The sequence below is a fragment of the Sabethes cyaneus genome, chromosome 3 (genome assembly GCF_943734655.1).
Source record: "Sabethes cyaneus chromosome 3, idSabCyanKW18_F2, whole genome shotgun sequence".
Taxonomy (NCBI): domain Eukaryota; kingdom Metazoa; phylum Arthropoda; class Insecta; order Diptera; family Culicidae; genus Sabethes; species Sabethes cyaneus.
In genome coordinates, this window is record NC_071355.1 from 144,058,039 (window position 1) to 144,076,236 (window position 18,198).

Genomic DNA, 18,198 nt, shown 5'->3' on the forward strand with positions numbered 1-18,198 from the left:
TAGCTGCTAAAATTATTTTCAGTATTCCATCGTCAATGGCGATGCCATTTTTCTATAATAGAACATTGGTCTACGGTTGCAAATAGCGACATAAAAATAAAGAATTTATTTTTGAGTTATTAAAATAAAAATAAAATCAAACTAAGAATGACAATTATTTAGTTGCTGCTGTCTGTTAATTAAGAGAAATAATCAACTTATGTTTGTTCGATTCAAAAATGCAATGGCAACTAAATAAAGCTAAATCCAACAACGACCAGCGTTGTGTATAAATATAAAGAAACGAATTTGTCACAAAGGGAAATAAAAACAAAATAAACACAAAACGTAATTAATCTAGACTTTATTTATAATAAATCAAATCATTAATTAACAACGTATTACGGATATGAGTAAAATAAATACATTTTATTACTTTGATTTCCCTTATTTTCTGCAAGCGGCAGCACAGAAGGAATCAGCTTGCAATATATGAATGTTGTTGCGGCCAAAAGTGTCGTGCTTTACCGAGAACTTACCTCTTTTGCAGAAGTTAACGTATTTTGAATTGCGGTGACTACTGGTTGTTCTGTTTTTTGCATCGTTTTATATCTCAAATCCTATCCGCTATCTCTTTCTCTGTTTAAGAGCCTACATTTGTTACACATAGTTTATCATGTTTAATTCTCATATTATATCTTTTCTTATCACTTTCTACACTAAGATCTAAAACTCACGTTGAAATCCATGAATGTGTATGTGGGTGCCTTCTATTCTTGTTGTCGCTTTTCCACGATGCAACATCTCTGTTCACTAAAATATTTTGTCCCGTTTTGCTGCAACATAAAACGCACACTGCTTACGTTGGGAATATACATCAGGTTATGGACCGGTAATAAGAAACAAATTAACGATCGACAAACCGAGACCAGAGGGAAAAAAGACATACTGGGACAAAGAACGTTGAAGCGGTAAACTGAGTTTTTTTTGGTTATGTAAGATCTGAAATACTAACGACAAAGTTCAAGAACTGTGCAGATTTGCTTTTTTCGTATTCCGACTTTTTTTGTTTGTTGCCACGTGTTCTATTGCATTATTTATAAATTATCTGTATAAAAATTCGTTTATTGGGAATAACCTTTTGGTTTTATTTTTGCTAGCTCGTTTTGTTGGCATCGTCTGCGAATAGTTGAGTGATGGCTGTTTTGCGACGCGCCATTTGATTAAAAGTCATCGTTTTGCTTCAAATCGTTCAATTGCTCGGATTTTTTTTAACCATTCAACTACTTGACTGTTTAAGTTTGTCTATGTTTTGTTATTTTGTGTATTTATGTGTTTTTTGCGTTTATTGTAAAAATTATCATGCATATTTTTTTTTCTTAATCAGTTGCTATCTGCTTACCTTTCTTTACTTTGTTATTTGTTATATTTTGTAACTAGAATGTTCGTGATAATTAAAAACAACTACCGTTTCTTTTTGCTTTGTCTCCTTCTCGCATAACGCCTTCGTTGGCTTGTATTTTCTCTGCCTTATTCGCGTTTACGCTTCCTCTTGTTTGATATCATAATAGGTATAAAGAGTTTCTTTTGCTTTTTGTTTTATTTACTTAATTCTGCCATTGTGGACAGTAGGGTAGAATACACATTAAACGAACACTTTAGCTATTGCATCAGCACCGGCACTAGCGATATACGGTTTTGATGGGTGAAATGCGACATCTAATATGCTTTCGTCGAACTTTTTGCGGTGTGCAGTGATTTCCTGTACGCACGTTTTGTTATCCATATGCCATAATCGGATCGAGCAGTCATGCGAACCAGACAGCAAATACAACCCATGAGCGTCGATAGCTAGACTGGTGACAGCATCGAGATGAGCTACCATTGAATGTATCAGTGAACCGGTTGTGTTGTCCCAAAAGCGAATGTGTCGATCTTCATGGGCTGTAATTGTTATCGGTAACGTAGGATGGCTGACCACTTTGTTGATGTGTTTCCCTACATTTCCGGTCATTTCTTGACTGGCTTCCAGTTTAACTACCTGTCGTCCAGTTTCTGTATCATATATGATACAGTGAGTACTGCTGTAGGCAACCACGATTCTGTCTGTTTGATCTCGTACGAAGTCAACTGACGTTGGGGTGCCTTCGGTTTCGGAGGTGAACGTCGTATTTAGTTGTGGAATCTTTCCAGACGGTGACCATAACTTTACGGTGCCATCAGCGGAGCACGATACAAGGCTGTTCTTTGTGTGATTTACTGCCAAACCCCATACGGCATTTGTGTGTCCGTCCAGCGTACATTTCATGACTTCTGGGTCATAGCTATCGTACGGGTCTATGTTGGAGTTCGGTAAATTCCAACAATTGATGGCGCCATCTAGGCCACCTGAGTAGCACTGTTCCCCGGTCGCCGACATTGCTAGACATAGGACCGGGCCGTTATGTGAACGAAACGTGTAGAGAGGTTCCACATCGAGACTAGCTGACTTTTTGGCTGGCACGGTTTTCTGTAAATTCCACAACTTAAGTGTGTGATCTTCAGAGGCAGTTATCAGAACTGGTTCCTGTGGATGGAAGGCCAAAGCACGAACCCCGTCGAAATGAGACCGGAGAGTGTACTTGGCATTCCAAGTTTTACGGTATGGTTCCTTCGCGTTAGAAACTTCGTACGTCGATTCAGCTTCATTGTTGACTGTTAACTGTGCCAATTCACCCAGCCCAAGCGATGAATCCACTTCCTCGTCGTTAGTAATACCAGGTATCGATGGATGACGAGGTATGGCGGGTTTATTGTAGCCTGGAAGAGTGAATAGATCTTGTTAGAAAATAGATTGCTATTGCTTGTCGCTAGTGTGATTAGTTACTACATATGGCAAATTCTTTTTGTTTTTCTTCTACTTTGACGCTTTGTCTCAACCGTTATGTGACCTATTTGTAACAATTTTTATAACTTTTGTTATTGGTTTATGTATTTTTTTATTTAAAATGCTTGGTGGTAAATGGCCGGATAACGCATACCATCAGTGCCAGGCTGTAAGCATAAAATAGACCCCGTAGTGATCCTCAGCCTCTATCTCTAAGTCTTCACGGTAACAACCAGGTACGAGCAACGGTGGAAACTAAGGTCGTATGTCGACAGAGAAGGAGACATTTTCATGCTTTCGCCGAGTGAAGGAATAGCCTTACCAGCCGTAAGCGCCTGTCTTCAGGTTAGGGGCAACTAATGACGGGAATCCGACTGCACGGTGGATCGTCGTTTCCTTACCAGGTACGCGGCTGTAACCCAGCTTAGGGGCGGCGTACAACAGCTGACTTAAGAAACGTTGTGTCTCACCAGCTATATCCAAAACGGCAGACCTGTTTGCGAGATTAGCCATCGTAGCCCTATCAAGGTGGATGCATAAAAACTTATACTACGAACAATTTAGGAAACGACTGGCAATGGAATAATTGGAATGGACCCAGGCGAACAAAAAGGACAGCGATTATTGGAAACTCAGTACTTGGAAAAGGAGATGGAAAAGGCACATATCCTTCATATGATTGTGAGGAACGTGCTGCTCGAGCCATAGATGATGTTGCTGATACGTGGAATGTCAAGACTACTTGAACCGGCACGCGCGGGTGTCTTGGCAAGAGAGCTGCAGAATATGAAGGTCGAGGTTGCATATAGGAAGTTCGATGGCCGAAGACTGGAGCGTTCTCCTTGCGGTCGTCCTTGCGGTATATCCTATTGCGGGTACGACGTATTTTATTTTATGTATCAGAGTTGGATTGGTATTACATGCAAAACAAACGAAGTGTGTCCTGGAGCGTGAGTGGAGGCCAATTAATGGCCGCCTATGCGTGTTGAAGATTAAGGGCAATTCTTTAACCTGTCGTTACACGTGCCAACTTCGATTCATAGACTTGCTAAAACAGAACAGGATTCACTCGAATACTAACGCCACTTGGTGAAACACTCATGAAACTTTGTCCACCGATTGAAAGATCTTGGTTTGCGAATCAATCTTGCTGATACACTAACTTTGTTTATTGCCAGAATCCCGAGATATTCTGAGATATAGTTACCGTTCCATAGGCGTTGTACAAAATACAACAGTGCGAGTAACCGTGGGTTAACTACTGCCTGATGAATGTGTATGCACTGACGAACGACAAGCCCGATGACATGAAGGAAGAGTTCATCCGTACTGCTGTATGCCTGCGAAACGTGGGGCGTCTCAGCGGAGACAACGCAAAAACTGCAGGTATTTATTAATCGGTGCCTGCGATATATATTATTCGTGCCTGGTGGCCTGACAATTGGATATCCAATGAGCAACTCCATCGTCGGTGTCATCAACGACCAATAGCCACAGAAATTCGTGAACGTAGGTGGAAGTGGATCCGACACACCTTGAGGAAAGGAGCAAAGGAGGTCTGCAGAGAAGCACTCGACTGGAATCCATAAGGATAACGTAGAAGAGGTAGACCCAGAGGCTCAAGGCGACGCAGCTTAGCCAATGACATCCGGGCTGTAGACGAGAACCTGTCCTGGCGACAGGTAAAAGTCATGGCGGGTAACCGTCAGCAGTGGAGATCTCTGATTTCATCCCTATGTTCTGCTGGACCGGCTGACATGGACACATAAGTAAGTACGAGAGCAATTTTACGGAGGGTGTTTAAGAGAGGGAGTTCCTATACAAATGAAACACAAATTTCCTCATAACTCGAGAACTAACTAAGCAAATGGAATCAAATTTGGCATGTGGGGGTTTTTGGAGGCATAAATTTATTTTATGATGGTTTAAGACCCCTAACTCCTGTGGCAGGAGGATAAGGACTCTCATACAAATAAAACAGAAATTTTTGCGTATGTGCCATATTTTCTGCTATGTAACAAGCCATTCACTGTTGCCATTCACGTCAAAAGAGAAGGACATCGAATGGACCGTCATATTTGCGATGAACGTGCTTTGGCTTGAATGTTATTAAAGACCACAAAGGAGTTAAAGTAAGATTATTGAAACATGTTAAGTTAGGTGTAATCATATTTAATACAAAAATCTGTGGGCTGGTCATTCCGTACTATTCAACCTTTATGATGCACACAATTGATTTTTAAAAGAAATCTCTATATCTCAATGGTTGCAGGCGTTGTACTCCACGTATATTCAAAGCCACCATTGCATTCAATGAAGAATTGAATCAGAGTATTTCGCTTTTCTCTTTTAAACATTCACTTGAACAATGCCACTCACAGATTCTTATAAACATACATATGCCAGAAATGCAGTTTACATTAGTCTCTGATCTAATGATCAGATATAGTCCTACGTCACCCTTTCGTACAACCTGTATACCTGTATACATTGTAGTTTTTATTTAAAAATACACAATAGGACGGAGGGGAATAAACAAAAAAAATCAACTCAAGTACCCCTTTAATACTACTCACCAACAAATAAATCCCCTCCGTCAATTTTTCTGCTTTCAGTCAAATTGTTGTCCTCACCTTCTGTTAACAGATTCAATTCATTGATTACTTCGTCCGCTTCAGCATCGACGTCGTCTGTAGAATAGTTTATGGTTGCAGCAAAAAAAAGAAAAGAAAAAGAAAACGATAAACACTGACCAACAATTTTGATATCACACACAATTCCCTACTCACCTTCATTCATAGTAACACCTTTGGCTTTTCGCTTTGTCGTTTTCATATCCGTTTCCTCATTCTCGCCACCAAGTTCATCCGACAAGTCATCTTCGTCGGACATCTCGGCATCTGCTTGAGCCAGGAATTCAAAATTTGCTATAACTGCTGCTTCAGAGTCCATGATCATTGCTTCAGTCATTGATGACGGTTGGGATTTTTTCGCCGGTGTCCGGCGACCTATCAGAGCACATCGAGCCGTTAGACAAGTTAGCTGTTTGAAGGAATCAAAGCACATATTGGACAAGTTTTGGCGTTCTTACCTTGTGACTCACTAGCACGTTTGTTGTTTTCGGTCCCGCCGTTGATATTCGGATTTACATTCTCCTCTTGTTCGCTGTTGTTGTTCAGCCCCAGTAACGAGCGGACCCGGGTCGAACGAATGTCAAGGATTGTTTCGGTATATCCGATCTCCTGCAAATATTGACGAAGTAGTTGTCTGCCTTGCCGCCATGTTATATTCGACACAGAACTGTACGGTACTTCCGGATCTGTAATGAATGTGAAGAAGCAATTTACTGGCTGTCCCGACATAATCCTGTTTAGAAATAAAACGAACCTGGTGCGACCTCTGTGCCAATCCCTGGCTCATCCGAAGGAGGTTTAATATCGTTCATAGGTGGATCGACACCATATTTTAACCGATGAAATTTTGCCCTTTCTTGTTTCAGTGCATATTCCAACATTTTTATACGCCTAATGAGGTCGGATTTGAGAGATTCCTGACCTTTTCGTTCCCCTAAAAGTACTGCTATTTTTGCCTGTAAATAGGAGAAAAATAAGAACGTGTTATTGTATAACTGCTATTTGTTGGTTGTTTATATAATATTACTTTTGTAACGTTTGAAAGTTACGAAAACGTTAATCTGCTCTATCATCAGACCGATTTTGGTATCCGGAACGAGTGGTACTACTATGTTATAGTGCATAAAATTTTTTTAACAATACAATTTTTTGAGCGTCTTTGTAGAATACGAAACCTGGCAATTAAATAAAAAGAAAACTTATCCAATTTAGTTCTACTATGTATATTTTGTTCTTGATAGATACGTGTTTTGCCTAAAACTTGCAGGCTTCCTCAGTATCTGTTTTCTGTTGTTCGAAAACAGATACTGAGGAAGCCTGCAAGTCATAGGCGAAATACGTATCTATCAACAATAAAATATACATAGTAGAATTAAATTGGATAAGTTTTTTTAAATTTAATTTCCACGAGAAAATTATCTGCGATCTACTTCTTTCATTCAAAAAGCTAAAACACGTTCCAAAGAGTTCCAAAAAGTTGCCACGATTGGTATCGTCTTTTCAAAGACGGTGATTTCGATGTTGACGACCATTCGCGTGAAGGAAGGCTAAGCACCTTAGAAGTCGCTGAATTGGAGGCATTGCTCGATAAGGATTCGTGCCTTATCACTAACAACAGCTAAAAAGTATGTGGATCTGTGCCTAGGGAAACAAATGAGGGATTCACGCAGGATCACGACCGCGGGTACTACTGGCAATTGGAAAATTTGAGTTTGAAGCTTTATGTTAATTTTCATTATTTAGTGATTGAAAATGGAATTTTTATTAAAAACCACATTATTGCTACATCTATTATAAATCAAAATGCATATATAATTGGCAGAGCTATTAGCTTCCAAAATCTTTCATCCTATATTCAGTTATTATATTCATATGTATTTTACGATACATTTTCGATGGATTCTTCTATAGAATTCATCTTATCAATCCAAACACTATCTAGTTTAGTGAATCAATAGAAGGCATCCAAATGTGTCCCAAATTTCAACATAAATGCATATTTTTCCATGAAATCTATGAATTTAAGAATGTACTTCTCACCGTGCGAACGACTATCAAGTTCTCAGCTGACATGACTATCAAATTATTACATTATTGAGAAGTAGATAACTTCCTTGATATAACATAGCCGTAATAACAAATCAAGCACAAGAGTTGCGACCGGAGTATGATAATGATAAAAATGATAATAATCACAAGAAAGCAAAAACCTTGTACCCGAAGCGATTTTTATCTCAACAATTAAAATAATTGCATAATTATTACGTTACGGTATAAGAAACATGTACCACAGGAATTTTCGATGCAGCACACCTATTTCACCTATTTAGAACGATCTTTACTTATCAGACGAAGTTAGACAAAAGCAGAACTGAAGGTGATGGAGTCGAGCTGTCTATCCCGGACCTTTCGAACGGTAAAGGGGAACACACACAGTACGAAATTTTCACCAATTTTGACGTATATTTTTTACTGGCTTAGGCACACAAAAAAAACATCCAACGTTAAGCAAGACGCGAACGAAACGAAACTGAAAATAAAACTTCGACAAAAGTGAATTGAGCTTAAAACGTTTCTGCAGTAAAAGGCAAAACGTGTGGGAAGCTAGTGCAAAAGTTTTATATAGACATAAGCTCACAGTTCCTTTTGATGGCTTTCAGAAAATAGCGTCTGCAGTTGAGAATGCGCTTTCTTATGTTTTTTTTCTTTGTGCTCACTACTTAGGAGTTTAGCGATAATCACCAAAGCATGGGTAGGTGGTAGGTAACTGCGTTTACTAATTAGGCCTTTCTATTTTTTCTACAAGTTGCGCTGGGCACATCATCATTATAGCTGTCAAATTTCTTTCAACAATAAAGCTGTCATATTATTTCTGTTCAACATAACTATTATTGGTAAAGGCATCGTATACAGGATACAGGTACAGCTAATTAGGCAGAGACCTTGCGTTGCTGTGAAGTTCAACATCATTGTCAGTGTCAGTGCAAATTACTGATGCATGCGCACAAACAAATACACATAATGCAATAATTTCCAATTTTTTCACATTCATCAAAGCACTGGAAACAGCTTTGTCATGTTGAAAAATAATTGCAAGCATTTAATCTATAAAATTCAATGTACCTACCAATGTTTGTATGTTAGTATGAATCGCCATAAACCAGGAACGCCTGAACGGTTCTTCACCAAACTTGGCATACATGTTCCTTGACATGCGGAAATCAACCTAGAGGAAGAAGGCTTTGATTTTCGTGCATGTACAAGTGGCTTGTAGATAAAAGTTGCGCCGCTGGCAAGAGAAGGGTGACATCAAAACCAGGTGTTAAAAATATGGATGTAGCCAAGCTACTACAATGGGTTGGCCATACGGTAAATGCCGAGAATGTCGGATGAATCGGACGAGAATGCTTGAGTAGCAAGAAGTACTCGGGAAAATTCGAGAATAGCAATCTAAAACCGAATGATATGGAGGCGACTTGTAGATACGACAGAATAGCCACGGATGCTCACAAGTGTTTTTGCTTGTCGATCTGCCCAACTTTTTCTTGCTCTTATGCAAGAGTATGATTGTTTTTTCACGCAACAACACACATATTTTTATTAGTTCCGCAAATTTTCTGCTGGGATCAAATAACCCCTTGTAGTAATTAAGCCAGGCTGAACAAAAATCTCGCAAACTAAATAAACAAAAGAATTTTTATATACCGTCATCCGGGGCGAGATTGTGCCAAAAAAGTATATATTTTTGTTCTTTAGCTCAGTATACACACAATTTAGGAACTAAGTTGATTTCGAAGCTGCCAATATATACTAAATTGTTCAATTAACAACTACCGTAGAGATGGTCTAGTTACAATGAAACCTAATTTTACTGGAAGTGCATCAACTTTGGCACAATCTCACCCCTTCTAGGGGGTGACATTGTGCCAAAAACATAAAGTTAGGCTAAAAACCTAAACAGTGAACATTAGCATGTTTATAAACAATACACATAAAGATCAGTATAAAGTAGTTCATTTGGGGCCATCCATGAACTAAGCGGACTATCAGGGTCAGGGGGTCGGCCAAAAACAACGCATCATACAAAAAGTATGAACGAAAATAACCTGAGGAGGTCTGAAATAACTAAAAATGAGTTCGTAGTCAATGGACAGCCTTTATATAGCCATTAGCATTTCTAGGGTTAACAAGGGGGAGATATATGAAAGGGTGTATCCTAAGGAAGCATATCTATTTGATTATTTAACAAAAGTAACCATTACTTCGTTCAAGAACCCGCGGCCGCAGAACATGTGGCCTATCCTACCCCCCTCCCCCCTCCTTAAAACTGGCAGTTTATTCACGGTATAATATATTCGTCTTTTATTAGAGTGTTTATTCAAAGTATCTGAAATTTCCAGAGAAAAAGTAAAAATTAATTTAAATTATTTAGCAGACCTATGATGCAGTTTGCTCCAAAATGGATGATGCTATCTAATCTGTCAAAATATTGTGCTCAATAGTAAAGAATGTGAGTGTGCTGGTGTATACTGACGTATTTTTGTTGTGTATGTGAAATCCACAAATTGGATCGATCATTATGGCTTGGCACAATCTCACCCCCGTGAAGCTCGAAAAGTACAAAGTTTCGAAAAATATTATTTTCGTAATTAAAACTTATCCAACACATAATAACCTTTCGAAACATTGTAAATGATTAGTTTATATACCTTCAAGATAGCAAGTTGATGCGATTTCTTGTTTGGGTTGGTTTATGCGGGACATTTTTTACAAGCGTTATTTCCGCGTATTTTTGATCGCGAACTTTGAAACCCTGCTTAGGCTAAATAGTTTGCTAATATTATCTGTGTTCCATTCTAAGTTATGAATAAATATGTTATGTTCATCATCATTTTGAATTTAAGTCACCAGTTTCTACAGATATAATAAATTTTCACAAATAAACATTTTTGGTTTTTGGCCCAATCTCACCCCCGTGGCCCAATGTCACCCCGGATGGCGGTAACTGTAGTTTTTTACAATTAACGTAGGAGACGGTAGAAAGAAGTAACGAAACAAAGATATTGATAGAGTTTCATACAACTATGCTTCAATGACCCTCCCTCACTTAATTTTTTTTTAAATTTTGCAAAAACAGGCATGGAGGCGCCTGATATTTATTCCCATTGACCATGTTGCTAAACTAGAAATACGATAAAAACGGTTACAAAAACATGCTTTTTAAGCTGTTTCTAGCGTCCGGCGTATTTCCGACATGCTTTTATCTATGAAGTAAAATGCACACAATACTGAGTTTTACCGAGATATATCAAACCGGCACTCATTTTCAGAATAGTTTATTGGGATGGCTCCGTATTAAACAAATTAAAAACGAAACTCAGGTACAACTTGTTTGTTTGCTTAACTAGTTTTTAATAAACATGAAAAACGAAGTTCATGTGAACTGTTTCACCAATAAGAGTGAGTCAATGTACATGCTTCTACATTGCGATGAAAGAGGTGCCAAATCCAAAATAATTATATGTAGACTGCAAGTGCTCCGTACTAAATTTATCTATTTATTTCAATGAAATTACGATCGTTAAAGTTCAAATTTGTCTTGTTTTACGATGCTTTAATTTTAGCAGTTTTAATGCTTTTTGCCGACATAGGACTTGGATGGCTAAAAATAGTTGAATTACACTGTAATAGGTCTCCGATTCGATGACGAATTTGACTATTTCTTCGACATTTGATCGTTTCATGTTGTTTTATACGTGTGAAAGAAAAGAGAACACATTTCTAGAAATTAGGGTTCTGTCAATTAGCAAACAGCATTTTCATATGCACGCCCATCAAACTTTCCTTACACCCCTTAACTTTCCGGATGAGATCGTTATTTTCAACCACTCGTTCTACGTCTGCTTTTCGACAGAAGGCGGGTAAGAACAAGCGGCAAATGGCATCAAACGCGTGGTTTGTGATTTACAAAGCGTGGGCGAGACTTCTGCCGTTGGTCTAAATTTAGAGACCGATGGTTTACACTATGCCTAGCAATCTTGCTACTGACCGACGCGACACCGACGCCACTGTGTTTGGTGCTGCTTACATTTACATCCGCAACCCCGTCATTGAATGATTTTCATTATCACGGTCGTTACCGTAATACAACGTCACGTTACTATAACTTATAGTTGAGTGGAATAAAAATATTGTTGTTGTCGCTAAAAAAAAACAACAAGTTACCAAACGATAGCAGCGCGGCTCGAGTGGCACGTTCTTTACATTCATGTTTGCGATTTATAGCTGCAAACTATAAATCATTGATAAATTGCGTTGTGCTTCTATATCTTTGACTGGCTCTTCACATTTATTTATGATTATATTAGACACTCGGTCAACTTAAAACTGATCAGCTGATAACTTTATTATCATTCGGTATGTTGATAAGGAATAATGATAAAATGAGTTTCAGAAGCTTCAGTGGAAGTGATTTACATTATTTTCAATTTTATGTAGACGGTAACTAATGATTCCTAGTTTGTTCTAACTGGCGTACCGATTGAAATGATTTGATGCTTCTTTAAAAGAGAAAGTTGTCATTACTTAAAATCTATCAAGCCGGCTTCGTTGGTCAACAGCGGTCAACAACAAATATCCAAAGGGCGTTAATACAGAACTCGCATGTTGTTCGTTAGCTTTAAAGATACATACGATACCACCGACCGAAAAAAGCTATGGAAAATCATGGACGAGAACGACTTTCCAAGAAAGTTTTTCAAACTCGAACGGATCAAACGAATATCAACACGCAGGGCACGATCTTCTACAAATCTAGGTAATTCGTCAGCTTCGCCGATTACATGGAAAATATCGACAGAACATTTGTGGCGGAGGCTGAACAGTACATTATACTAACAGTACATTAAAGCGCGAATCAGAAAAGATTGGGTTAATGGTAAATACGTCTAAAACAAAGCACATGTCAGCTGCGGAGCCGAGGCCGACCGACGCCGCTTGTGCAGTAGTGTAACGATCGACGGCGATGAGTTTGAGGTAGTTAAGGTAATTTGTCTATCTTGGCTCACTGGTAACGGCGGTCAATGACACCAACCATGACATTCAGAGGCGTATTATCAACTAAAGTCGTGCTTATTATGGGCTTCACAACCAATTGCGGTCGAGTAGATCCTCACATCGTACGTGATAAATAGTTTCAATGCTCGGTCGCAAACAGATGTCATTTACACTGATCTTTCCGCAGCTTTCGACAAATTGAACCACCAAATCGCTATTGTTAAACTGGATAAAATTCGCGCGTTGGTTCCGTTCATACTTATCCGATCGCCACTTAAAGGTGAACATTGAGGGAAGTCTCTCTGGATCGTTCACTACTCATTCTGGAATACCACAAGGCAGCCATCTTGGTCCTTTAATATTCCTTATCTACTTCAATGACGTCAACTAGTTGCTTAAAGGTCCGCGACTCTTGTTTGCTGACGACCTCAAGTTATACTCAAAAGTCGAAAATCTATCCGACGCCGCTGTCCTTCAGGAGGAACTATCGACCTTTGACAAATGGTGTGTCGACAACCGAATGCTGCTTAACCCCAACAAGTGTGAAGTCATCACACAGACATCACACTTTCCAGAAAGCTGAGCCCGTTCGCTTTTGACTACAAGCTGTCAAATACGCCATTACGTCGTGAAAACTGCGTCAAGGATCTGGGGATCGTGGACAAAGCCTGCAGAAACCTTGGCTTCATTATGCGCATCGGCAAGAACTTCAACGATGTTTACTGCTTGAAAGCTCTTTATTGTGCATTAGTCCGCTCCAACCTTGAATACTGTGCTCCAGTTTGGAGCTCATACTATTAAAATGGAGTTAGCCGAATCGAGTCAGTGCAGCGGCGATTCATTCGTTTTGCTCTTCGGAGACTTCCGTGGAATAACCCTTTCCAGCTGCCAAGCTACGAACAACGCTGTAGGCTCATCGACCTAGACCCCCTTCATGTTCGTCTCGATGTAAATAGAGCAACAATTGTCTCCGATTTATTGACCTCACGGGTGGATTGCATGTATATATTGCAAAACCTTGATATTCACGTCCGGAGTCGTACATTGCGCAATAGCCACTTTTTGCACGTGCCGAATCGACGGACTAACTACAGCAGCTTCAGCACGATTACCGGTCTCCAACGCCACTTTAACCGCTTTTACTCCAGCTTCGAATTTGACGTCAGCCGTAACGTGCTGAAAAATCGCTTTTTTTCAATAGTGCGTAGTTTTTAGGTTAATTTGTCATTTGGGCCACAAGGCCTGTTGATGTACAAATAAATAAACAATAAACAATAGATGAAACCTCCACAAAGTGTACCCTGCGGAAGACTCGAAGTGCCCGGAGTGTTCGTGTTCGAAAGACGACTACTAAGAAAGATCTTCGGCGGTGTGCAGGAAAACGGAATGCGGAGGTGGATGGTGAATCATGAACTCGCACAGCTCTATGGTGACTAAAGCTAAACGGATGGCTGGTAAACGACTCAATAATGCGTACCGTCGGTGCCTTGTGTACCTGTAGGCATAAAATGGACCCTACATAGCCTGTTATTCAGCAACTCCTATCCCTACCTCCTCGAAGGTACCAGCCGCGATACATGTAACCTTGGTGGAGATCGGTTAACCAATCCAGGTGGAAGCCAAGGTTGTATGCCGACAGCGAATGAGGGCTCTTTCGAGCTTCGTTGGCCCTCCGGCGAAACAGGGCTTTGCAAGCTGCCACTACGAAAAAAGCTAAAGCACGGAGCGAAGAACAATCGGAATAGACCCACACGACGAAAAAGGCCTATGGATTGGAAACTCGGAACGTGAAACTGCCAATCTCTCAACTTTCAAGGGAGCGCTCGAGCGAGTGCTCTTCGACGTATTGAGGAGCCGCAAGTTCGACGTCGTGGTACGTACGTTCAGAGATGGACATACCATTTACTAGAGCTGCGGCAACACAAACGACCTGGATACAGTTTTCATAGTGAAGGACGAGATGCGGAAAGTGGTGATTGGGTTGGGCCAATCAATACTCGAATGTTCAGGTTGAGAAGCAAGGGCAGATTCTTTAATATAAGCGTGATCAACGTGCACTGCCTCCACCTCAGAAGTACCGAAGACGACAAGGATGAATTCTACGCGCAGTTGCAGAGTGAATATGACCGCTGCCCAAAACATTATATCAAGATCGTCATCGGGAATTTTAATGCTCAGCTAGGTCAGGAGGACGAATACAATCCGGTGATTGGAGAGTTCAGCGCACACCAGCTGACCAATGAAATCGGCCTAAGACTTATCGACTTTGCCGCCTCCAAATCCAAGGTCACCAAATCAGACAGAGTTACAGATCGACCGTCGGCACTTCTCGGACATTATCGATGTCAGAACCTATCGAAGCGGTAACGTTGACTCGAACCACTGCCTAGTAATGATTAAGATGCGCCCAGAACTCTCCGTTGTAAACAACATACAGTACCGACGCCAGCCTTGGTTAGATTTTGCGCGAACAGGACGAGCTGGACGAAGCCTCTCTCGAGGACTGTTGGAACACCATCAAAACAGCCATCAGCAGTGTAGCGGAGAGCTCCATCGGCCATGTGGCCCGGAATCAGCGGAGGAGGGTGATGGTTGAGAAGAACGCTGCGCGGGCGGCCAAGATGCGCAGAGCCACATGTCAGAACGTGGAAAGACACAAACAGATGAAGGTGCAGCGAAACCAAATCTTCTGGGAGAAAAAGCGCTACCTGGAAGAGCAGGCATACGTAGAGTTGGAGTGGTTGCATCGTTCTCTGGAAACGCGATGGTTCTTCCAGAAACTGAACGGATCCCGCAAAGGCTTTGTGCCGCGAGCAGAAATGTGTCCGGATAAGAATGGCAGTATTCTGACGGACGAACGTGAGGTCCACCTAGGTGGCAGCAGCAACAAGTCAGCTGGGAAAGATGGCATCGGAGCGGAGCTTAATAAAATGGGATCAGAAAAGCTGGTTGTTTGTATGCACCAGCTAATTCTTAGAATTTGGGATACAGAACAGCTAAAGGAGGGGTGTAAGGATGGAGGTATTTGCCCGATCTATAAAAAGGGCGACAAGTAGGAATGTGAGAACTATCGAGCGATCACCGTTCTCAATGTCGCCTATAAAGTGCTATCCCAAATCATTTTCCGCCGACTATCACCAATTGTGAACAGATTTGTGGGAACTTATCACGCCGGCTTCGTCGAAGGTAGGTCTACCACGGATCAAATATGTACACTGCGGCAGATCCTCCAAACCGTGAATACAGAGTTCCCACGCACCATTTGTTCGTTGACTTCAAAGCCGCATATGATACCATCAACCGAAAAGATGTATGGAAAATCACGGACGAGAACTGCTTTCATAGGAAGCTCAGCAAACTGATTAAATCTATGATGGATGGTATACAGTGCTGTGTTCGGATTTCGGGTGGATTGTCAAGTTCATTCGAATCATACAGAGGGTTTTGTCAAGGTGATGGACTCTCATGACTGCTGTTCAACATAGCTTCAACAGGCTCTGTCTTAGGATGGCAAGAAAGAGAGTTTACTTTCAGGACATCAATTTGGACTAAATGCAATTTTCAAAGTTAAACTCGGTTGAACAGAAGGGGTGGTCTTACACTTTAACAAAATTGTTTACTTTCAGGACTTCAAATTGGACTGGATTGAACATTTTATCGATTTTAACGATAACATCGGCTGAAGAAGAGGGGTTCAGGGGTGGTTTTCCCTCTGGCGCACTTCCCAAGCAAGATGTCAAATTGGTATAGCTTTAAACGTCGTAAAGAATCTTCGATCTGTTGGGACGGTAAGTTTCTGTCACTTTTTTATGCAAAAATACGTTCGAACTTTGATGACGTATATTCCAACCAATCAGGTTGCGAGGATTTATAGTTGGACAATGCTTCGTTATTTTCCATTTTTCAATAGTGTATACTTACTAATTAATAGCAGTCTTCGTTTGACCCAACGCGTAGAAGATGTTCCGATCGATTGATGCAAAATATTAAAATGCCGAAGCAGCTTTAGCGTTCAAATCCTGACCACTTTTCTAGAAAGATTTTTTGGAATGACTCCCTATCCAGCCAAACCTTGCCGTAAGACGTAAACCTACGTCAAAAACTCTGACATGTTTAACGATTGAATTTATTTACTATAAATTCGTCTAAATAACGAGGATCTGGGGGGCCTTTTGACATTTCAAGAGAAACATACCAACATCGGAGCATTTGACTTTTCCCGGATGATTTGATTTTTAATGCAGAAAATGTTTAAAACTGCATTTTAGTTACATGGGATTCGCAGAACTGTTTTGGGCTCGAACATCTAAACAAACTAGCCGGGAAGAAACCATATTTGTTGCTATTGTATCAATGAATAGAGGGTATAATAACGTGACAGGATGTCTTTAGGAAAATGACGTTTTCAACATTCAGGTCTCATCTACATAATCAGCTGTGCTATGATACAGTACAATGTAAAATAATTAAAAGAACTAACAAATTCGAGTATCGAACAACCAACGTCAACCAAATATAAATAGTGAAAGTCACCAATTTCCCCCGAGCATAAGGAACTTAGCTCGAAAAAATAATAAATAAAACCGAAACTTGATGGTGCCCTTGGTCGATCTTGATGGGAAAAGTTATGTCGATTAAGGACACTTCGCAGGACAGAAATGTAAAACACTAAACCTTACAATGTAACACGTAACACCATTTATCGATTAAAGTCTGACCAGCAAATGCAATTATCTTTTTACGCTTTTGCTTTTATCGTCTATTTACAATTATGGAACCAAGTGGAGCTCCCAGACCGCTCAAAGGAAAAGCTTGGAGGATACATGTATGCTAAAGTTTTCTTTATGTTTAAATTATAAAAAAATGATAGGTATATGTTGTCTACCTAGCACGAAAAACTTTACGTTAATTGTACGAGTACATCATCCTGCTCGAGCTAAGCCATATATTGTGATAGCAGTAATAGCCAGCATGGAGACATCAAGGCACAGCACATCTTGGTGTCGTCGTAAGTTAAACCGCAGTCAGCACAATCGATTTTGCAGAAAATTGTACACCAACGGACGATAGATGGTATGAAATATACAGCTACTAACTACTGTTATATATAGTCTCTCTTGCAAGTTAAAACGTTCGCGTAATGCTCAGTTCGTCTGCCTTATGGTTACGCTATACGGTTACAGTATTGTTTATTCGAATGTAAGCCAATTTAGCTGAACTCGACAACGTTTCATTTCTAAGCACTGGTTTAATACGGGCAGTGTTAAATTGATGTCACTGGAGGGTAGTTTAATTTTCTTTTCTTATTTCCATAACGGAAACTGTACCAATTAATTTTGCTATTGTAAATTGATTTTCCAATTGTGTACAAAACAGTTGGTAACATAATACTAATGACATATCATGTTTAATAAAGTTTTGAATATGTATGAAAGTTTTGAATTTACGTTATTATACTTGCCGATTTTTTAAATTGCAATATTTAGATGATTTATTGAAGATGTAATGTTTAAACATGTATTATGAGTTCCTTCTTATTTTTCATTGTCTTGCATCAACGAGCCGGCGCTATTGACTTTATTTTTTCATTCAATGGAAGGGCTACCTCCTCTCTAGATTGAATTTTCGACGCAGAAAATCTCATTTTATGGAATTAGGGAGAGG

At 40.0% G+C, this 18,198-nt stretch overlaps 1 protein-coding gene across 15 annotated transcripts in view; it reads right to left on the bottom strand.

The window, feature by feature from the left end:
* Nucleotides 1-335: 335 nt before the first annotated feature.
* The window catches only part of LOC128742278 (striatin-3), a 35,200-nt gene continuing 17,337 nt past the window's right edge, over nucleotides 336-18,198 (bottom strand). For 14 of the 15 annotated variants that reach the window (XM_053838589.1, XM_053838593.1, XM_053838595.1 and 11 more), the window contains 5 exons: nucleotides 6,233-6,434; nucleotides 5,937-6,164; nucleotides 5,635-5,853; nucleotides 5,422-5,535; nucleotides 336-2,778 (listed from right to left, as the gene is read on the bottom strand). In XM_053838589.1, the coding sequence (XP_053694564.1) occupies nucleotides 1,625-2,778; nucleotides 5,422-5,535; nucleotides 5,635-5,853; nucleotides 5,937-6,164; nucleotides 6,233-6,434 (1,917 nt within the window). In that variant the 3' untranslated portion in view covers nucleotides 336-1,624. The remainder of the gene's footprint in view (nucleotides 2,779-5,421; nucleotides 5,536-5,634; nucleotides 5,854-5,936; nucleotides 6,165-6,232; nucleotides 6,435-18,198) is intronic. The other variant, XM_053838600.1, reaches the window with a different exon arrangement.